This window comes from Pholcus phalangioides, unplaced genomic scaffold (assembly GCF_987345545.1).
Source record: "Pholcus phalangioides strain wild (caught in Gottingen) unplaced genomic scaffold, Ppha-v1.0 ptg000032l_1, whole genome shotgun sequence".
NCBI lineage: Eukaryota > Metazoa > Arthropoda > Arachnida > Araneae > Pholcidae > Pholcus > Pholcus phalangioides.
Window position 1 is genome coordinate 381,039 of NW_028301622.1, and position 24,629 is coordinate 405,667.

The 24,629-nt window shown below is 35.2% G+C and overlaps 1 protein-coding gene across 2 annotated transcripts in view; it reads right to left on the minus strand.

The window, feature by feature from the left end:
* Positions 1–24,629, minus strand: part of wcy (WW domain-containing adapter protein with coiled-coil wacky) — a 99,453-nt gene that overhangs the window by 51,978 nt on the left and 22,846 nt on the right. Inside the window, exons 6-7 of one of the 2 annotated variants that reach the window (XM_089253254.1) lie at positions 23,935–24,023; positions 7,359–7,604 (exon numbers count right to left, since the gene is read on the minus strand). In XM_089253254.1, the coding sequence (XP_089109380.1) occupies positions 7,359–7,604; positions 23,935–24,023 (335 nt within the window). The remainder of the gene's footprint in view (positions 1–7,358; positions 7,605–23,934; positions 24,024–24,629) is intronic. The other variant, XM_089253255.1, reaches the window with a different exon arrangement.

Here is a 24,629-nt window from a genome sequence, read left to right on the forward strand (position 1 = left end):
GTTGCTCAGCGGAAGAAGTACGTCTGTTCACTTCAAACATCGTTGTCAGAATGAAGCTGTGAGCCTGCATGATATACTAATGCAGCGTCCTGATTGGACATTTGCGGAATAATGCTATCCGATTGGTCTATTCGAATTTTCTTGTAATTCCCGCTCGAAATGAATTTAAGCCATGGTGTAGCGATCGGGGGTGTAGATTTATTATCGTTCACTAGTATATTTTTTAAGACCCGAATATATGTGCCTTCGTATAAATCTAGGTCAACTGTGGACATGACTTTCTGAAAAACTCTCGCTTCTTGAAATTTGAATTTATGGCCTTCTTGCCAACAGTGAGCGGCGATGGTCGATTTTTCACATTCCTGATTCTTAACACAGAGAGCGTGTTCATTTAATCTTGCTTTTATGGGTCTCCTTGTCTGTCCTATATAACCAAGAGAGCAATCACCACATGGAATGTAATAAATGCCCCATTGTTTATTCTGCGGTATAGCATCTTTAGGGGGCATGAAACCAAAGTTTTTAGTGGGCACATCTATGGTTGTTAGATTAAACTTTTTAAGAATCGGTTTGATCTTCAGTGAGAGTATTGGATCGTAGGGTATGACTACACTTTCTGTGAGTGGTCTCTCTGTAATATTTTCTAGAGTGGTTCCTCGTGCCGGTTTCAAGAATTTTCTACTTAATTCATCAACGATCTTGGTGTTGAACCCCCTGTCTATCGCACTTGCTCTGATAGTTTCAAGTTCATGGTCTAATGTGTTCCGATCACAGTTCCAAACCTTGGTCTATCGTAAGCCTTTCGCGGTCTCAGTACCACCTCATTTCAGATCTTGCCATCCCATGCAACAGAAACTTTCGGCTCTTCGCACCTATGTAGCGAGAGCATTTAACATCTGTTCAGATCGGAACACATTAGACCATGAACTTGAAACCATCAGAGCAATTGCGATAGACACGGGGTTCAACACCAAGATCGTTGATGAATTAAGTAGAAAATTCTTGAAACCGGCACGAGGAACCACTCTAGAAAATATTACAGAGAGACCACTCACAGAAAGTGTAGTCATACCCTACGATCCAATACTCTCATAACACTATTCCGCAAATGTCCAATCAGGACGCTGCATTAGTATCTCATGCATGCTCACAGCTTCATTCTGACCACGACGTTTGAAGTGAACAGACGTACTTCTTCCGCTGAGCAACCGAGCGTGAAGATTTGGTATTCAACCCAAGTGGGAAACTCGGTCAGCGAGACTAGTGGTTAAATTTTTCCTCTGAAGACGGCACCCATTGGTGTTGAAATGCATTAGGACTTTTATTATTTTTTTGTGTATTTGCCTTATTCGTTGGTGTCTTCTCAATACTTTCGATATGCTTAATTAGGACACCATTTCGCAAAAACTGATAAAAACTAGACAAATGCAATGTGTTTAATGAAGCATAATTAATGCAGATTAATTAGCAATGATTTACAATATACAGGATGATTATAACTGAAGTTCTGATTTCTAAACATTAAAATGAAAACCATTGGTCAGAATGACCTGAAAATTTACATGAATGTTCCCTAGGCAATGGAATTTTGTATGGTGAAGGGGGAAAAATACTTAATGTTAAATGGATGATGCTGCACTCATCCAGCACATGGGAAACTTGCTCACAGAGTAGATATGATAGCCAGTCAAGGCAGAATAATAATGGAATTAGCATGTCACAATTTCGTAATTCATGGAAACATCACAAAAATAAAGTCATTTAAACACACAACTACAACTTACACAAGAAATGTTAAATGTGCTGTGTTGTGTTGTGGCTGTGAAATGGAAGAACCAAAGTGCTTGTTCAACAGATCAGAATAGGCCTATGTCATGGTAATGATGTGAATGTGCTTTCAATTCACCAAAGTTTGCAATCCGACCACTTCACATAACATTTTGGGGTATCTCCAAAGCCAGAAGGGTATCTTCATAAGTCACTTACTACTGCGCATCCTGTGATGCAAAAAGGGTTATTACATTAAGCAAATGAATGGGATGAGATGGCCGTCTTACCTGAAAGGTGGTGAAATCTGAAAAAGGCGAAAAGGGAAAAAAACAAGGACTGACAAAATGCAAAAAGATTTTTTATTTCAAAGGCAGATCGACAGGGTGGTTCAATTTAGTTTACGTTTCTTTATAACACGCAAAAGGTAGAATATTAAATCTGAACAAATACTTGAAATGGTGAAAACAAGTTCAACATGAGATTGGTAACGATGAGGAACAAAAAAATGATTGCAAATCAATCTTGGGAGTTTTCTTGTGCTCCAACATGACATTTAGGTTAATAAAAATCACTTATTAAATGACCAAGTCATTAGATGGCTATACGTTTAACTTATTATATTAATTACGGGATGAAAAGCACTTTTAAAAAAAAAATTACAAACCCATTACACCATGATTGTGACGAGGGAAGGTTCCTTTTTTATGGTGGAAGTTCTTTGTTCACAGAAAGTTCTCAATCGCAAGTTGCAGTTGCACAGGTGACTTTTTCATATCGAGGACTCGTTGATTAAGTTGACCTGACCACATGACTTGCATTGAAAAAAAATGTGTATACAAAAATTTCGTTACCATATTTGCATAGGTACTTCGAAATCACAGCAGACAGTCTCCTTCGGAAATCACATGATGACTGTGCTCTCAGTTTGTACATGACACAGCTCGAAGTTTTCACACATTAGTGATGATGAGTTCGCCAAGTGTACATGACTGAACTTGCCGCTGACGTATGCGACTGTCCTTTTATGCTGTAGCGGTCAATGTAACTGGTGATTTCTGGTTGTCACCAAGCCTGATACAAAGGCCCTGGCATTGAATGAATAACATAGCTGCCAACTTTTGAAAATGAAAATTCGGGAGATTTTCGCACACACCCGTATTTTATGCTAAAACCACTCCCTAATAAATACAATAGAGATTTTTCCAAATAAAATAGGGATTTTCCAAACATAAAAGTTGAAGTGTAGGGAATAAAATCCCTACTCAAAAACTGAAGTCCAATTAAAATAGGGATTTTACACACATGGAAGTTAAACCCTTGGGAATAAAATTCCTAAGCAAAAAACAAGTGAAATTGGAGGCCAAAACTTCAATGATGTAAAAATAAATATTGTGTTCAATCAGAAACGCTGTGAACAAATATTCTCCGCGAATGACCCCAAAATCATCGGAAGATGAAGGAAAACACCGTCAATTTTTAAAGAACACTGACTTTTTGTGACACTTGCTTGATGTTTTTTTTTTTTTTTTCATTTCACAAGTGATGATGGCAGTCTTTCCATGACCGATGTTTATGTCCGTAACACAACTTGTACAAAAAGGAAAAGTCTGCCCTCTTCTGGAACGTTTGATGAAAGGAAATTCATCGGAATAAGTATCTTTAAAATTGATTAAATATGTTTTTGCTTATCAGTATTCGTGTTTTGTTATATCGCACGTTATAACAAAAGAAATTTTGACCACATTCGCGTGACTATAATCTTCAATTATTATCCAGGACTATTGGCTGCTAAGCCATTTCCCTGCACGATAAGACAAACAACTTTCTTGTTACCATCAGAGGGTTTGTAAAACTTCCTTAAAAAGGGAATTTCCCCATTTACGACGTGTGACGTCATTTCGAAAGGGAAAAAAAAGAGGCTTCATGCCCCAGAAGAAATTCCTTAGGGATTGTTTTCATAAGCGGGGATTTTTTAATAAAGTAAGGAATTTTTAGGGACAATTAGGGATTTTTGTGATTTTTGTAAAAATTCGGGAGATTTAAGAACTTTTCGGGAGATCGAGCGATGAAGATAAAATTCGGGAGATTCCCGAAAAATTCGGGAGACTTGGCAGCTATGGAATAACGATAGTGCGCCCTCAGTTGGTAGAAGGTTGACAACCCCTATTTGCTACAGAGACAAAGTCTGGCCAATTGTTGAAAATTTGAGAGCGATGTATTCAGAAGAATAACTTTCTGCCGACAAAAAGTACCATGCGTTCTTTGCAGGAACCACACACATTCTTGGGGGAGGTGTATGTGCCGATTTTGCGATCAGGGTTGAGTACAAAAAAATGCAAATTCATGCCTGTGATGGCATGACACATCCTAACCAAATGGTGACCCAGTCCATATTCCAAAGAATTTCTAACTGAAAATTATTTGGACAGAAATCACCGGCCACTTCACAAACTGGCCAATTTCTGGCTTTTAGTACTGTACAGTAAAACCTTGATTAACTGTTGGTAAGGTTGAAAATATGTAAAAAATAATAATTCAATATTAAGCCTGGTGGCGATATACAGTACGAGATGTGCTGCTTCTTATGGGAAAAAAATTAAAATGTCTGTGAGGTAATGCAACTACTAATACACTGGTCTTTCTTTGGATTATACATTCCACCTGCCATTAGCATGACTTCAAAACACAGACTTGAAATAATTTTTGTGCTCAGTTGAAACCACAGGGCTTGGACTAAAAAATTTAGAAAAAGTAGGACATGGTGTACCCTCCTCCACCCCCACAAAATATAATCATAGCATTTTTTTTAATGTCAAAAATTCATTTTTTTTTAGTTCAAAAAAATTTAAAAATAAAAAAAATTCATAGCAATATTTTTCAAGCCAAAGCAAAATGACAAATGACTTGATAACAAACATTTTTTACCCAAAACAGTGTACTAACAAAGCACAGCCAATTCTTTTTTGTCTCTCCTTACAATATATATTATATTCTTTTTTTTAAGGAGTCTTCCCAAATCGTCTGTTAACTCTCTTCCTCGATATGTACTATCCTTGATATGTACAGCAAACTATGAAGACATGTTTTTAAAAATGCTTTTGGAAGTGGTCTTGAAAGAGCTTCATACTGCAAAATGTGTAAATTACAAGGTCCAATATAAATAAGTCAAGATAAACTGCATGGTTTTAATGTGCTATCCATCCCTTTTTAAAGGGATTTGTTTACATTTTACTGTTCAATGCAAACAAGATCGTTTTTGACAATTTCATTTCTATCTCTTTGCAGATTTTTGTAGACATTGTTTATGTCTCTGCATGTGTTCAAAGTACAGAAGACAACTGAAAATTATTTAGTAGACGTTAAACAGAGGAAAGCTTTGTACTAAATTCTTCCCACTGACTTACCGCCCCAAATTGATTCCAACCGGCCTTTGAAAATTCCCACTATCTTTTCTCTCAAAAAATCAAACTTGCTTCTTCAAAAACAAGGAACCATTCTATTGTTATTGGCTTTACCCAAAGAAAAATTACAGAGAAAACTAATGGCATGATGATCACAAGAAGCAAACTTGTCCCCCTCCCAAAAAAAGTTCAACAAGATCCTCGGAAGTAGCGAGAACTAAATCTAAAATAGTAGTACTCCTAGTGTCTTTCAATACAAAAAACTATTGAAAACTAACGCAAGTCTCTTTTATATTGATCTCTAGCTGAAAGGTTCTCCTAATCTATACCCAGATAGTTGAAAATTTTTTCGAATATAGTAACTCCCGTCATTCAGTAACACACATTTAAATGTGGTCAGTGAATTAGCATCAATAGAGAAGCTATCCAAGTGAGGGGTAGGTAGTTTCCTGTCAATACTGATATTATCATTAACTAACCCATCGACCAACTTTACTGTACACCAACTCCGGTCATATATTGCCATACCACAATTTCCAACCAGTTAGTTGGGTGGGAAATAAAGGCCCCCATCTATCGGTGGTCATCACAGGCTCCGTAGGTAAAGAACTTATTTTTGATGTTCTTCCCCTGGATTTAAACCCGTTGACCTTGACAGTAACCTTTGTGGTGGGAGACGTTATACTGCACCAAGCTGGGCAGTATAACATTAGAATAGCACCTATCCTGTTCTGGGGCAACTTTGGGTTCTTGTATTCTGGAAATTTAGACTGGAATGAAATTGGCCAAATCATATAAAAATATGTGCGGGAAGGGAGAAGCAGATGATGAATGAATGCCAGGACTGCCACCGGACTCATCCCGTTGCCGAGATCTCTTCCAGCCCAATTTCGTGGCAAAGTCTGGAGCAAAGTGTGTGTACCTAACAGTCTGAGTACATATCTGATTTTTCACTGCTGCCATCTATATTTCAAAACTGTGAGCAAATTGTAATGATTGAATATTTGTACATTCCCGTCTACCTGGTCTGGTAATAAAAAACCTGACAAAGCCTATCATAAATCTCCCAGATACCCTGCCTATTTAGATGAATCCCATCCCAAGGAAGCTCCAAAAACATGACCCCACAAGAGGAGAAAATGTCCTTCAGGCCTGAGTTGAAATGCTCTAGATCCTACTCCTAAATGCCCTACTACTCCTAGGCAATACTGAATGTTAGTTACTCTGCAATAAATAGTCCAGGTCTATAAATTACTAAATGAAAAATTATTTTTCCATCCAGACACACATTTTTAATGATGACTCTGCATTTTAAACCATCAAACTAAGCAAAACAAAAATTAGCTAAATAATCGACATAAACCCCCAAATGACCTGAAAAACAATACGATTTCTGTTTTGGCACAATCATTAATTAATTGTGATCTATTACATTTGTATAATTTGGCAATATATTGATGATTCCCTCTTCAATTAAGAACAGTTACATGAATTTTGTTGATAGGATTTTGTAGGAAAAGTAGGATAAAACCTAGAAAGTAAGACATTTTACCACAAAATAGGAAAAGTAGGACAAGCTGGAGTCCTGGGACCATTTCCAAAACTTAGGAAGACAGGTTTTCAAACACTTTTACAATTTGCTAAAACCTATTTTTGCAAAATGGTGTTTCTACTACTTTTGCTTATGAAAACAAACCAAAAATCACTTGAATGAAAGTTATAATTTGTGGGTAGTCCCCCTTTCAATTAATGAACCTAAATCACAAAATATTATGAAAAGTTACAATTTAGTCGATAAAAATTGACATGTACAGCAATTTTAACTTTGTTGCTTTGATAGCTGTTCTTTTTTTCAACACAAGTTAATTTTGTATAATTGTCCTTCAAGTTTAGAATTTTTATAACTACTAATTAATGGATAATTGATGTAATTGATTACAAAAAAAACTGAAGTGGAGAAAAAATTTGTGGACAAAACATTATTGAATTAGGTGCTGGAAGGTAAACCAAATTTCATTTAGGTACGGGATGGAAAAGGGTTGAAAAACACAGTCACGGATGAACATAGCACTAAGAAAAGTGCACTGGGACTAGAACTTAATCTTGTTATATAGGTGATTATTGTTATACAGGATTTTTATTGAATTCATATTTCATACTTACAAAATTAAAAAAAAAAAATCTCACCTTCTTGGGGGGAGAGCTCTGATAAATTGGGGAGGCCCTTTGTTCCAGCCAGCTGAGAAATAAGCTTTGGCAGATTGGACAGGGTAACTTGTGATGGTGATAGTAGATGTGTCTGCATCTGTGACTGCTGTGCTGATGTTGTTGCAGGGTGCTGCAAATATGAGTTTTTGTGAGATCCAGAATTCTGATGAGTGTTGTAAGACTCAGAATTTTCTGGTGACACGTTAGTGTCTTGGGAATGGCTACCTGAGGAGAAAAAAAAGGAATAAGAAAAGTCTTAAAATGAGAATCTGTGGATCATATGATCTGGTTTCATGGCTGTTGTAGTATGAAAGAGTTTCGCTGGCTATAGGGCCACTGTCTATTCACATGTCTTCAATGTTTCCCGAAAACTAAAGCCTGGTACTGTCAGATTGCCGGAATTATTCTTCTGTGGTCGCAACATGTATCTATGGCTAGGCTACAAGAATGGATCCTGGGAAAGGGGAACTAAGGGAGTGGTCAGCCTTCCCTTCCCCCAAACAAAAAAATTTTAAAAATAATGTTTGTTCCGTAAAAAATGTGGGATGTGCAGTAACAGTATGAACTTCACTCCTGCTAAGTGCCTCCCCTCAACACATCACCATAAATCAGCACCTGCTTGGTTGACACTGGAATTGATGTGATTAAGCATAATGAATTTCCTCTATAATTCAAATCAAAGCTGAAATGTCTTGATATACTGAAAGATTAGTTAGTTTTTATTTTTCATTGCATAGCATATAAAACTGCTACTCTAACAGCATTAAAAATACACAGAAATATGACAAATAAATTAAAGCTGTAGGGATGGGACAAATAGTGATTTGGCCAAATAGCCAAAAATACTGACTATTCGGCTAATGTTTCGGCCGATTACTGAATATTTAGCAGCTGAATATCAATTTTCTTAAAATTCGTCGAAATTTTAAGAAAATTTATTCAAAAAACACCAAGGGATGCTATAAAAAAAGACAAGAACTGATTGAAGGCTTAAATAAATAGCTTCAAAAATTGTATAAATGAGAATATACAGGAAGATGAGAGATCTTATTTTCCAACATGTAATACAACCAAGCTCTACTCAAGTCTACTAAAGCTAGACAAACCCAATCGAGTTCATTAGTGTCCCCATCCATTTGTGATTTGGTCAGCTCATTTCTGAGTCTGATACATGCAGATGAAAAATATAATCTCTCAGACTGTTCAGCTTGATGAGTATTGCACTAAAAGAATGCATGCTCTGAAAACAGGCTACCTTTTTTCTTTCAATACATTTCCTATTTTGGCTGAACCTTTCATTTCATATGAAATGTTTCAAAGAATTACAGAAAGAGAAGCATACGTACATCTGAAAAAAAGATTGAGATGGACATGAATTAACCTGGACCTGGTGACAGTAATTCTGATGATTGGTGCAGAAATTCAGCTCATGACACAGATATTTTATGTTAATGTGTGCATACATATTATCAAAATGTTTGTTAGCTGAATCTATATTCGTTAGCTGAAGTAGAAAAATCACGAAAATATCTTCATTAGCTAGAAAATTTGTAAGCAGAGGCATTCGTTAGATGAGGTTATCACTGTACTTACAGAATAAATTTTTTTTCCAACACTTGTTACAATTTTACATCGAATTAAAAAAATGTCAACCATTATTTACTCTCAAGTATTAATGCATCATAAAATTTGACTTATTTTTCCTCTCTAGATGTTCTTTGCCCTTCTCAGTAGCTCTATGCGTTTCTTGTCTAGGTCAGAGTTGCCAACTGCTACAGATTGTCCATAGTTTCTATGGATGGCCGCAATGAACTATGGGGTTACAGGAGGCACTCTCAATACTACGAAAATCAGTTTTAAAAAAAATTTGGTCTTAGAGTGCTTGTGTTTTTACTTAATTTTATTATTTTTACAAAATTGCATCTATCTTTACCACAACGATAAATTCTCATACGCATGTGAGAAAATTTGAGAAAAGACAAACTTGGAGCCGATCTGTTTTGTGTGCAAAAGGCAATCCGTAAAGCTGCGTCTAAACCTGCCACTCTACCAACACCTTCTATAGCAGAAAGCCTCGTAAAGCTTGTAATGTCACTGAAGTCGTCCATTTCACCTATAGTCATTGCATTTACTGCAAAAAAGATAAATATTTCCCATATGTTGGCCTGCTTTATCCGATGGCTGCAGATAAATGGATGACTTCAGTGACATCACGAGCTTCGCGCAAAGGCTTTCTACTATAGAAGGTGTTGACTGTACTAATGCGCAAAAACCTGTTTTCCATCAAAATCACACCAAACAGGTTTTTGAATGGTTCAGCATGGCAGGTCCTGACCAGCTTCATTTGCATAATGCATGGTCAAGATCGTGGAACTTGTGTCGGACAAAATGTTTCACCATAGGAGCTCTGATAAGAAGATGGGGATGGAGGGGAGTCTAGGGTTGCTAGCAGGGTTGTAAAAACCCAGCCCGGGGGGTTTTGGGCAAAAAATCGAATTTCCTTTTTTCCCACAACCTCAAAATACCTAATTTAAACATGTATGTATATTTTTTTATGAATACATTTTACATTATGCCTAAATATATATCTTTAGTGCATGTCAACAGGCCAATCATTTAGGCAGTGCAGGGGACCCCCCACCGGCTTTTAAAAATACACTAAAAATTTTATATATATATATATATATACATACATGGAGTACATGTGCTTTGCGCCCCCCCCCCCTGGAAAAAGTTGAAATGACAGTCCTGCATGTTAAACTATGTATTTAATTAATAAAATTGATCATACAATAAGGGAATAATTGTTAACTTACAGCCCAGGCGGGTTTTTTGGGCGAGATGGGAGGAAAATTGAATTTCCTTTTTCCACAACCTCAAAATATGTAAGTTAAACATGTATGTGCATTAGGATGGGTTAAAAAAAAAATAGGTTTTTATTTTCAAATTGCTATACAGCAAAAAAGTTTCCTCCTTTAATAAAAAGAAAAATGACGTAAAAATTTTTTAAATGGGTTGATATCTTTTGGTTGCACATAGTACAAAGTTTACGGAAACTGACTTGAATATTTTCTCAATATTTTTATTACTACTTAAAATCGAACGATCGACACGCCCTTAAAGCAGAATGTTTAGCACTGTTCTGCGACGAGCCCTTGGTTGATTGGAAAGTTCTGCGGTAAAAATCCCCATTCATGCAAGAGTGTTTTTTGCACTTTTTCCTTAAAATTCTTCCAAATTGCTCTGCAGCAGCAGTAATTGTTCTGCGACGTACGTCACAGATTTCGGCATGTGCTGCTTTGGGATGACACACAAAAGTTTCTTATGCTTATTTTACGGTTCAATAAAGTAAAATAAATTAAAACATCATTAATATTTCAATGTTAATCTGTTGCACAATGTGTTCGAAAAACGGGAATGACCAAATTTTTACAAGTTTCATTGTGCAGCTATTCACCTGCTTTGTAAGAACAAAATGACCCAGAACTTACCACGAAGAGGTGGCTGCCTGTCGAGTTCCATCTACACCCTATCCAATTAACCATGAAAAGTAGGAGATTGTGTAATTGACATATTTAAAACTATTTACCAAAACTAACACGTTCAAAATCTGACGATTAGGAGAAATCAGGCGTAACTGATCTTGATAATAATATAGATCTGAGATATAGCCCCCCCCCCCCATCTCCATATCTCTCTCTTCATGTCTATATACTTTAGTTGAGGCATCTGTAACAAGTTTGGCACATCTCTGGACTGTCCGAGTGTGACAGGGAAACTTTTTGATGGCTCTGATGTTAGTGTCTGAATTGAAAAATATAAAATCATTACATACTTCCCTAAGCATTGGGGAAGGATACAACAGGCCAGTATTCCAGTAAATAATCTGAAGGCAATCGGTAGCTTTAAAGTTAATCTTAGGTAGCATGAAGTGTCTGAACAGAACAAACGAGCATATAAAAGACTGTGTCACATTAGCGATGTAAGCTCAGTGCCCAGAAGGGCTAGGTCGTGCCGGAAAAAGCTCCAATCTGTAGTCCAGACGGTTAATCAAGGGATCAGGAGAAAAGAAAAATGAGAAAATTAAAAATGTAACAGAAAATGATAAGAATTTAGCTAGGCTAATGCAATTAAGCTTAGCATGAAGTGCTCAATAGTTCTTAATTCAGAGGCGGATTATCTTACTTTTAAAATTCTTCTATACCCAATCTCTTTAGAATGTGTTTTCTGTCATCAATGATCATAGCCAATAGTGAATTTTCAGGGTGTGCAAAGAACACATTGTGTTCAATTACTGGATTAACAACTTGAAGTCAGTCGTCAAATAAATACTGCAATGTTTGAACTGCTAGAAAAACAAGATTAGTGTGTCACTAAAATAATTTTTATTTTTGATGTGGAACCATGACAGAGGACCAGGATCTCGAATTGGCAAATCCTCTGGACAATGTCTCGCCTTTATTGCTTTGGATATGTAATTAATACAGTACTGTTGCTCTTTATGCAGCATCTTTCTGGCTACTTCTAGAATCAAATAATCTCATGATTCAACTCCCCACATTGAGCTTCTCAAACTCAGTAAGCTGTTATCCAATGGGCCCAGAAAAAGATGTTGACCCTGTAGGTGCACCATCTATAAGTTAAAAAAATTACGGAAAGGGAGTTCGTTGAAATGGAGTAGACACACGATCCACTGTAATGGTCTTCCCACGTGCAATTCACATGTGCTCCAGTCCCACTCTGGCAGTCAAGAGATGTGCCTGACATATTACCGAATCCTCAACTAAAGTATGTAGAGATAAAGCTAGAGATAGCTACACCAACTCTATGCTGTTATCAAAATTACTCATGTGTAATTTCTCCCAAAAGTCAGACTTTAAACGTGAACACTTGGGAAAGAAATAGAAAAAACTGTAAACCACTAAATCCCAGTCAATTTTGGTAACTATAATGTAAATTACACTCTCCTACTTTGGATGGTTAATTGGATAGGGTGTGGGTGAAACTTGATGTGCAGCCATTTCATTGTGATAAGTTCTGGGTCATTTTGTTTTGATAAAGCATGCGAAGAGCTGCACAATGAAACTTGCAAAATTCCAGTTGTGTGAACACATTGCACGACCGATAAACATTGAAATAATGACGTTTTAATTTATTTTACTTTTTATTGAACCATAAAATAAGCATAACAAACTTTCGTGTGTCGATCGTTCAATTTTAAGTAATATAAAAAAAAATAAGAAAAATGTTCAATTTCGTCAATTTTCATAAACTTTGAGTATAATGATGCGTGACTGGAAGATGTCAACAGATTTTAAATTGTTTTGCATCCTTTTTCTTTTTATTAAAGGAGGAAACTTTTCTGCACTATAGCGATTTGAAAATATAATTTTTTTCGACCCACCCTAATATATATCCTTTATGTGTACATCTTATATTATGTCTAAATATACATTTTTGGTGCATGTTAAACTATGTATTTGATCAATAAAATTGACCATACTATAAGGGAATAATTGTCCACACACAAACACACCCACTTCTGTATAATTATATGTGAACCTTGAATTGTATACAGAACTGTGGCAAGAACATTGTGGTAAAATAAATGAATTTGGATAATGAAAATTATGAGAAATCACAATGGTGCCAGAATTTTTTTCTCTCCAAATTTTTCAAACCCTGCAGTAAATGTATCCAAAAGTGTCCTGATCCATCAAAAATAAAACCTTAAAACATTTAGCTATGGAACCAGAACCATAAAGTTTTTTTTTAATCGAACCCAAACTTATAGGAGCTAGTCTCATTCTTCTCTTTTTCTTGAATTCCTCTGTTAAATAATATCCCTGCTTCATTAAATTAAATTCTGAAATATTTTTAAAGGAGCAGTAATAATTGAAAAATGATCTGGTTAAGAGGAGGAGATAGCAGTCATTCTGAGGATTCATTACCCTGGAGGTGTTTTTTACTTGTCCAAATTAGCCATTTTTGGGAACTTAAAACTACAAAATAACTTGAATTATCATTAAACACAAATGTCAATAGCATTATTGTATATTAATATCACTTTATACAAGAAAACCTGTCATGTATCGCAACAGACCTACAGAATGCCTTCATCTGGCTGATAATTTTATCAGGCCACAATTTTCGAAACCGGGCTTATATTATGAGCATCTTGAAAAATCAAGCTAAGGCTTATTTTCTGGTTAGGTCTTATTTTCAAAGAAAAACTATACTTTTGTTCTGTTTCATTTAAATATGTTCGTTACCAATGTTCAATTCAAGAATCCCACAAAGTTATTTTCTTTTCGTTATGAGATAATGTTATTTTTGGCTCTTGATATTTCAGTTATGAAAGTATGATGTACCTGTATAAAACTGTAATGCAAACATGTAAATATTTTTTTAATGAAAATTCAGTTTACATACATTGGTTTACTTTTCTCCACCGAAGCTTCAACTTATTTATACAAGGATTTTGTGTGTGAAAAATTATTGTATTATAAATAAGCAATAATTTCTGTGGATATGCTTATCATATATTACATGTCAAGTATATTTTTTAAGCTAAGGTCCATGGTTACATTTCCTGCTTGTGGTTTCTTGTAACATATTTTAATATGTGAATCTAGTACCTAAATGCTTACATAAAAAAATGTAGTCAGAACAATTATAAAAAGTGTGTTTGTGATTCCAAGAAATTATTTATTACCACGTTTTTGCTCTTAAAAAATCATATAAAAATATTTCAAAATATACATATACTACACACTGCACTATGCAGCAATTTTTGGAATACATAAACTAACTTCAAATTAAAATTTTAACCTGAAAACACCACGTTTTTTTCAAAAACAATATTCCCAAAAACCCTGTTTTTCCCAAAAAAAACCCAGCCCAGGGTGAAAATAGGTATTTACCCAGGAAGCAAATTTAACAACCCTGGTTGCTAGAGAGAGACGTCTGTATATATACGGTCCACAAGGGTGTATGCAGGTTGGGATTGCTCAGTGAACTAGGAAAGTTGTTTCAGGAGGTGGGGGCTCATGTGGCCTGAGCCCTATAAATGAAATTTGAATTAAAACAGGGGTGCAAGTGCCCCTCATCCATTTTGGAGCAGAAAATTTCATTTTTGGAGCAGAAATTTTGAAAATGGAATAGAACTAAACACGAACTATATCTGCGATATAAGGAGTAATTTTTCTGTGAAATGCCCATAGTTTTGCCAAAAATGGTTGGAACAAATAATTCTAAATAAGTTTCCTTCACAAATTAAAATTCATTAAAATTTTTTCTGAATTATCTTATCTGTCACTAATAAAACATACATTGGTGAAATGATGAATAAAAATTATTAGACTTTTCAAATTAAGCAACATGCATACTGAAAACCTAGACAGCAAGAATTTCTGCAGCTTGAACACCAAAATCTTATTCATCCTGATATAGCAAAAAAAGTGTGTGCAGAATATAATAAGAGTTTCTGTGAAAAATTGGCTTCTCACAGAATTTAAAGGAATTATTAAATTTAAAAGCAAAATGCAGAAAACGAGAAAAATATAAATACCTTATTTACTTAAACAATTTCTCAACCTAAAATAACATGTTAATAGATTACGAATCACGAGTCGCTTTCAGAAGTACAGTATCTTAATGACAATTTTTTTCCAATTTTTTTATGCCCTTGAACATAAGATTTTGCATGTCTTATTCCATTAAAGCATTGGATGGACAGATTTTTCAATGTTCAAACAGACTTTCTTTATTTGTTAACAATGAACTCTCTTTCACTGTCTGCGTTACCATATGCTGAAGATAAAAAAGCCTTCACCAAAACTGGCAAAATTTTGAACTTCGGGCTGCTTTCAAAGTTACAAAGTTTGAATATGTCTGCCCAATATCTATCTCGGTTGGCAGCCGCGAAATTACTGTTATTTTCAGTATATAACCAGCAGGAGAAAAAACTGTCTCCAAAATCAGAAAATTTGACATATTCAATCAAGGACTTTGATAGCCCGCCGGTTATACCAATAACAGTACAGGACTTAATACTTCAAGGTAGTATAACTACTTTCCAAGGTCACGAGATAACGCGATTGTGGCAGATGGTGGGAAGTGAAAAAAAAAAGTTTCTCCCGCTCCCCGTACCTTTTTTTGTGTCTCGGAAAGAACCCGTCCCATGATCAAAATTTTCATGTTTCTTTTTCCTAAATTAAGGGTATTCGACGCACAACAGTGCATTAGCGGTACCTCAGCGAACCACAAACAAGAATTGGCGCAAATGCGCAGCGATTCGGTGCCATGGCGCACCGTGTAGCAAGAGAACTGTTTTGGCGCAGTTTGGCGCAGCTCTTGCACCCCTGATTAAAATTTGAAAAAAATTAAATTTTTGAGTGATTATTTTTTTATTATGTTGTCCTGAGGGTACCTTCCTCTCTCTCTCCCCCCCCCCCCATGGCAAAGCTAAACATTCATCACTACTGACAAACTTTAAGCCAATGTTAGCATCTCTGGTCTAGGTACATTTTTAATTAATGAGGTTGCGTAATTCACACGCTCACCTCCACATTATTATGGTAGGATTCAGCTTCATGTTTTACTTCTCCTAGAAATTCATCCTGACATAACCTCTTACACAAAAAGGGATAGATATGCACCACACAATAAAATATAATCAGTAAATTGTTAATTTATGCAAAAAATTCCAATTAATATAATTTTTTTAAATCAGTTTGTTGTGCTAAGATTTACACAGTTATTCAGCCAAATATCTGAGCAGTATTTTGGCTGAACATAATATTTGGCGAAAGGGCCAAATAGACTGAATACCGAATAGCAGCCGAATATTCGTCCCACCTTTATTGAGCCGGATTAAATTTTGGCATAAAATATCCAGAGAAACAGCTTACCAACTGTAAACATTATAAATATTCATGGTGATGAGTAAAAATATACACAAAAGCTTAATGCTTTATCATTTATAAATGAATGATATGCAAACAAGAAAAAAGCGTTTCAATAGTAGACGGGGACAATATTTGAAAATTCTGACAGTAGGAAGCATTTTTGAGGAAAAGCGAGCAAACAAACTTTTCTGACTGATTTGATGTGTAGATTACAATATTTTATTTGCCTCTCTTGATTGTGATGTTATATGCTTCAAATTGCTAAAAAAAATGGCGGCCATATGAAATAAGGTCCTAATAACTTTTGAAGGAGCAGAAAGAAATAGTGATCTTGGTGTCAAATAACGTTTTAGGGTATGCTGAATCTAACTATTGTGTTTTCTAATCTGAAATGTTAAGCTATTTGCCGCAAATCGCAAATCGCTAAAAAACAAAATGGCAGTTACGTGAATTCATGCAATGTTTCGTATCCATACTTTTGAACCAGAAATAAAACTGATTCTTGTGCAACAATAGGTTTTTAATGCAGGAAAAAAGTATAGAACATTGCTAAAGTAAAGATGCAAAATATTATTATTCAAATCATAAGACCATATTGATATATTGACAGTACCAGTGTGGCAAATTCATATCCTTTTTTATCCCACCTTATTTTTCCTTAGTGCCAGTATCTGCACATTTGCAAGCTGCAGTAGATACAAGCTGGCCGTTACATACAAGCAGAAACATGTAGCAGATATACCACCACCTAAACATCCACTGATGGGTGTAGGATTTTGGTATTGTTGGCCGTGAAGAAAGATTTGGAATGAGCTGTCCTCATCAACCATTTTCCATCCCAAGATAGGTGATGGTAGCATAGGTTTTGGTATGCCGACTGCCTTTACACCATGGCTTGATAGTGAGCCCATTGTACATGAAACAGTAACGCATCGGTAGTGGGAGGGCAGTACTTGTGTTTTTCCTTTGCTGAACAGCTTATGGCTTCATCACAGCAGCTTGCCTCCCAATATACCATACAACTTGCATATGAACTCCTCTATCTTATGTGCTGTTTCTTGTTTCAATTCGTCAACACCAATATTTAGTAGATCATTTTTATCAGTGTTAAATAGTTTCCATGCTGTCTTCTTGCTGATCCCAGCAATGTAGGATACTGTGTCACATCTTGTTATGGCATGAAATAGGATGAGAGTTTTGAAGACAGGATCCATAAATGAAAGCATTGTTGATCAAATGATTAGAGAGAAAACAGGCCAAATCATTTTTATTCTCTGACTTAGCAAAAAAGTCACTGAATTTGTTAGGGATTGGCATGGATCCATTTTCTATAACTCTCATCACTAAATAAGCATGTTTCAAGCATCTATCCATTATTCCAGCCTCGATTGAAGTTTTATTATTCTGATCAAAGATGACAGCAATCCTCTTAGGCCGGTATTACACTATAAAAGTTTGATAAAAGTCCTATTATAAAACTTGAAAAATGCAGCCAATAAGGTCAATGGTTACATTTTCTAGAATGTAACAAATAACCTTATTGGTTAGACTTTGCAAGTTTTATAAAAGGGATTTTATCAAACTTTTATAGTGTAATACCGGCCTTAAAGCTTCTTGTCATAGAAGCAACAAGATTAAGAAATGCATCTGCCAATTGACCAAAGTTCAAAATTCCTGCAGGCTTTCCACGTGCAACAGCTAATGCTTGACCATCTAGTACAGTGTTTCCCAAACTTGTTCAGCCCATCGCCCCCTTTTCAAAAACAAAATTTCTCATCGACCCCTTGGAAGAGATGTTAAAAACCCACATATTAAAAAGTAGAAAGATGCAGTGGCGAATTTTCAATTTTTTTGCATTAATGTTTTCCTGAAACATTTCTAGTATAAAAAGGGTTAGAAATTCTAAAATAATTACAATTAAGAAAACTACAGTGAACTTCATTGCAAAACAAAAAAAATTAAATTTGTGAATTATAAAATTATAAACATGCATTTAGTTGCATTTATTGTGGTCAAAGTAATATTCACATCACACAAAATATATCCATTAATACGCAAAACTACAATTGTTACTTAGTTTTAATAAAAATAATTTTATTATTAATAGATGTTTTCTAAGTGTCGCTTGGTTTTACTATGCAGTGTTCTCAAATCCTCACAATTGAATATCTGTAGGTGATTTTGATTTTTGTCGAAAGATTTGTGAGTGCATTGAAACGTCTCGCACATGAAAAATGTTCAGCTACATTAGAAACTCTCAATAACGGACACTCATGGTAGGGCCGTCCGTCTTAAGAGCACATCATGGACCCCCCCCCCCCCCCCCCGTCAAGTGATTTTTCTGAGGCCCTACCTGGGAACTTCTCAAAAAATTCAACTACTTCTCGTTTTTCCCAGCCCCTTCTTTTCTTCAGGAGCCCATGCGTTAAGACGGCACTGACTCAAGGGACCGAAAATTTTTGCCGCTAACGAGGAGTGTCCGTTAATGGATAGTAAAATAATCAGTCTCAATGGGAGTCTGGAGTCTGTTGGCATAATTCAAAAAGTGTTTGAGAGGTGTCCGCTAAAAACAGGGAGTGTGTTACGGGAGATTCCTCTGTATATCCCCATAAATTCCAGGCATGGTATTTGCTTTTACAGAAAGAAAAATTAATAGCCATCTTCAAATTTGAACGTCACACCGTCTTTTAATGCTATTTCTGCCAATTTTTCTTGTAAATGTGATAATTGATATTGTTGGAGATTGAAAAGAAAAGTATTGAAAATTGTTATTTTTTTCATTCAGTACAGATTATTTACTTCATTGCAGATGGTAAGGATCTCTTGGGAATATGTGATGATCAGAGAGGTTACATAAAAAAATATATATATTATTTTAATCTCCCTCTCCCCATTGTCAACAGCACCTTACACATTCCTGAAACAATTTAAACTACATTTAACATGTGTTACGTACTCCTATGAAATCGCGTATCCAGAAATTTTATTTTATACAAAATTATTCGCACCAACGCATGTTGGAGTTGAGTGTTCTACTTTGACATGGAACACAAAATAAGGTTTTGATGATAAGTTCCAGTGATTGCATAAAACTTCATTAATGATAAAATTCAGCCAATTCTTATTATTCAAGTTCGAACAAAGCCACTTGCAACACGGTTTAATTAGAAATTATATATATATTTATTTAATATGGAAATGATGCAAACTACTCGGCGGTTTCGATTTTATAGTGACTGTCTTCGAAATATGTGCACATGGCTATCCAATTAGAATTAGTGTTGTTGTAACACACTAAATACGCAATCATGTTCACACTCTCTGAATCATGGGTCGGCAACCAAATTTACCTGGCAATCTACTGCTTTGACTTTTCCCCTTCGAAATTTTAAAATTTGATCATTTTTGTCGCACCACGGTTATTTTCTGCACACGAGAGCTAATTAGACCGGGACCTACAATTTATCGCCGATTCCGAACGGCAGGCTTATTTTTTATACTCATCGAGAGGTTGGTGCGCTAACCCCTCGACAGGGGACTCCCTGCAGTAGTAATTTTTTGCTGCGGTCAAGTTGCCGTTTTTTGTTGTCCCCCTGTGTCAGGGAAGTTTTTCTGACAAGGACGAACCGGGTATCGAACAGAATCAGCACATCAAATACATTCAGAAAAAGTTGTCTGCCCACTTTTCCTCAAAAATGCTTCCTACACTTTTTACAGCCACATTTCTGAGAATCTGTACCTGGCTATAGCAACTGTAAATAATATTTCCAAAACTAATATGCATAGACAGAGAGAAACATGAAATTTGGGGAGGGGGGCATGATGATTATGCAATTCATTTCAACTCTTTTCTGCTGCTGTGTCCTCAGCAGAATACTATGCCATTCATCAATTCTAACATAAAGTAGAGTCTCGTTTATCCGACCTTCTGTATTATCCACGTCCCACCACAAAAAAAAGAAAAAGAGAAATTCAAGCACCAACTGTTCAGCTTTTAGAATTTCACATAACGAAATTTCATAGAAACTGCAATTAAATACATTGAGCAACAAGAAGCTACAGGAATCAACATAATGATGCTGCAAAGATGGCAAGATATGGCAGCGAAGAAACGACACTAGTCAGAAAAGCAGACTACGATCAAAAGTTTTTTAAATCATTACAGGACTGGACTTTTTTAAATACTGTATTTAACTTCAAAACATTCTGCAACCAAGTTCATTTTCTCACTTAATTTTTTCTGTTTTGCTGTAAACGTGATTATTAGTTTCATACTGTGCAAAATTATAACATAGTTTGACGTTTAATAGGCTTTTCCTTAACACCTCTGTATTGTCCAACATTCTGCGACCCGTTTATGTCGGATAAGTGAGACTCTACTGTACATTTATCGCGGTTATTTTGTAAATACAAAATTTATGTATCCCCACTTATTAACTTTAACTTGAAATCTTTTAACTAAGATGTCTTTAAATGATAGTTTCTATTCTGTTGCTTGAGTTTTTGGAATATATAACAGAGTAGACATGTAACAGAATGGACAAATTAGTCCAAATTATTTTTTCATTATAAATTTAAATGTAATCTATGAAAACTATTATTATATTTTGAAGCATATCGCCATGTACTATTACTTTATGTTGATATAGATTAAAACAAATCTTAATTATTATGATAATGACATAACAGTGGACATCCCACAGAGAAAAATCTGGTACCAAAACATAACATGATTATTAAGTCATTTTGCAAAAGTCAAATCCAAAATTGTTGATCAAGCATTCAAAGTAAACCTTTTAATGAGCTCATAAGTGTTATCAGATTTAATCTGGTATAAAAATATATTTCCCAAATGGCCGTAACAGAGTGGACATTTTTAAATGGGAAAAGTTTTTGGGACTAGAATAAAAGAAGTTTTCATAGGAAAAAAATTTTTTTTTCAAAATTTCATTGTGTGTGTGTGTGTGTGCCAGTTTTATTCATTCATACATATATGCCACATATAGTTTTATCTATGGCACAAGTTTTTTGAGAAAAAAATTCCAGATTTGCACCAAGTCTCTAACTTTTTTCAAGCTGGGACAGCCAGATTTTCAGGTTTAGATATGATTAAAAAAAATTAAATACCACCTGAAAAAAAATTAAGGAATGTCATATGAAAGAATTAAATAAAACTAGGAAAAAATTTGGAACGGAAATTTTGTAAAAAAATTATGAAATCTCGGAAACGATTTATACACTTTTTTTGGAATGACCTATATATGCATATACATTAGATCAGCTGGCTCCATCATGAATGCTGGTGTGCACTGCCCCCCAATCTCCACCCCTGTTAATATGATCAAGATTTTTCTTTTTCAGTCCAAAGAGAAATACAATAGGAACTCACAAATCCAGACACTTCGGCCAAAAAAACTTTTATTTTCCAACCGGGGACTTCAGATGTTTTTTCTTCACATTCTGTTTGTCTTTTCTAATGCACACACATCAGCCATTTATTTTTTTGTCCTTTATTATTGGTGTCCACTGCAATTTTCGGGATTTTAAAAACAATGATGGAAAATGTCTCTCAAGGAATGTCAGAAAATCAGCTTTGATCAAAAAGAGAACTTTTCTTCCTTCATTTTATTTCTCGGTGCTGTTCAGTTAACCATGGTGTTTTGGAACTTGTCTAGTGCTATGTGATTATCTAAGTGAGTTTCCAAACATGTCGAAAATGTCAAGTGATGTGGCAGATACAAGGTGCAAATGAAAGCAATGCTTTATGTTTTGTGTATACATGAGAAAGTTGAACTTTTGAAAGAGCTAGAATGTTGAACACCAGTACAAATATTGTGTGGAGTGTAGGAATGGGTAAATCTACTGTTTAGGATCTTCAGAAACAAAAAAATTAAATATTTCTTTTTTCCAGATAAAAATATTTTTTATTTTATGAGTAACTAGTAATGATATATAAATTATGGTTTTAACCCTTTCCGGCGCGGTGTCCCCATAGCGAAACCACCTTTTCAAAATTCCATCAAAAAATAACTAATTTTCGCACAGTAATCATTTAAATCTTATTAAATAGCTTAAGATTTAGATTTTCTGTCAGAGATGGCAGCATCATGCTGGTTTTGTTTTGCAAAAAAATCCGCCATTTTCTCTATTTTTATAGTACTTGTTTTAAAATTTATTTCCTAATAAAAAAAAAAATTTTTTCAAAAATTGATAATGGTTTTTTATAGATTTTGCCCTATTTGTTGAAATCAAGCCATTCAATAAACTTAAGAATAGTTTAAAATCAAATTATGAAAGTTTTAAAAAGGTGGTTCCATACTGAGGACACCGCACACCTAGAGCAATGAGATACACCAAGTGACGTCAGTGTGAAACCACCTCTCGGAGACGAAGCGACCTTGTTTTTTTCTTCATTTTCTCCCCTCTTTCTTGTTTACTAGAAAATGGGTGACAGCAGCAATGGTGTTGAAACATCTCAGATGTGTATTTGTGGTGGAAATTTCGGGGGTTAGAATGGAAGACACAACATATGTTTTTTTTTTTTGTCCCACACATAACCATTCTTTCATTCTAGTGGTTTTAGAGCAGCTTTTTCTTTTGACGACTACTTTCTATGCTCTCTCTACTGCTTTAATTTTATTTTCTGGAATTTATTTTGCTTTGAGTCCCCCCCCCCCCTCCTCCACAACCGATTATTGGGCATTTATTACTTTTATTGGTGGTGAAATGCCTATAAAATTCCTAAGTACAGTTGAAGCAATGTTATACTAATTCTCTTTGATCTGGAGTCTAATGCATCTGATGATACACCAGATAAAGAAAATAAAACAAAGCTTACTGCATGGATTATCACGAAAATGATGCTGATGTATACACTGCCCAATGCCTGGATCCTCCCGACAATTTCATATGGTTCAGGAGAAAAAAACCAAAATCCAGATTTCAAGGAAGAAGTGGGACCATCTCAGTAAATTCTACCAATGCCAGATACATCGCCAATCTTGATGTTCTTATTGTTTTTTTCAGTGCCACTGATGGAAAATTTATCATTTCGAATAAATTTATATGCCACTCAAGAAGGAAAATTTACACTGCCATCTCATTGAAAAAGATTTACCAGCTATCAATATGCTTATGTTGATCATTTTGGCCTAAAAAATCGGTAGAAAGGGAATTTTTCAAACAAAATGTTGTTTTTCCTGCATTACACCCTAGGGAAGCTTTCAGTGTTCTAGGTGTGCGGTGTCCCCACTGTGCGACCACCTGTTGTTCGCTGGATTTTGATGAAAATAAAAGAATAGTTGCAAAATACATTTATATGAGTCCTATGTATCAAGTATATGAAGTTAGTTCGGCCAAAAAAAATTTTTTTTATATAGTGCCCCTCAAAGGGTTAATTAAAAGTGCTCAAAAAGATATATTACTGCTTTAAATATAAAAACTCGGGAAATAAAAGTTGATCCATAATACGGAATCACCTAGGTCCCGATGAGTCCGGATTTGAGAGATTCTACTGTATGTATATATTTTTTTGAATTTAAATAGAAATAAAATAGATCTACATAAATTTTCCATCAATATTTAATTATGATTTTTATAACTAGAAAATAAATTTCGTATGATTAAATTTGCTGTTATTTACTTACTTTTACTACTGCTTGCACTAGTTTGGCGTTCGTGCAATCTATCCCGTGCACGATTCGCATCGTGTGGCACTCTAGACAAACTCTGCTGCCTATGAATCAGAAAAATTAATATGCCTCAGTTTTACCATTGTTATTGCAAGTTAATCAACATACCATAACATGTTAAACTAGTTCTAACACATTCAATTTCTTCAAAGAATCAACAATTAATCTTGTCAGAGACAAGTTGTCATTGAAGTTTTTGAATAAATATAAGCATAAACTGAACCTATGTAAGTGAATTCCGTCAAGACAAAAAGAACAATATCCACCCAAGCAATTCATTCACTTACCTAGTCATGCAAAAACACTGTAAACTTGCTTTGGGTATATAAAAAAAACTGACATCCTCAAAATCATGTAAATATAGTTACAGGTAGGGGCCGTTCAAGTATTATGTCATCATCGATTGGGGGGGGGGAGGGGTTTCCGATTTGCTGACTTTTGATGACAAGGGGGGAGGGGGGTTTTGGATAATGCTTACGTCATCAACCACCCTTTATGAAAATATGAGTTAGGATTCAGAGGGGCAGAGCTGATGACAAAATTTTGCTGACAAGGGGAGGGAGGGGATCAAAAATGGCTAAAAATTTGCTTACATAATACTTGAACGGCCCCTAGACAAGAAAACTAACATTACATTACACCCGAAGGAT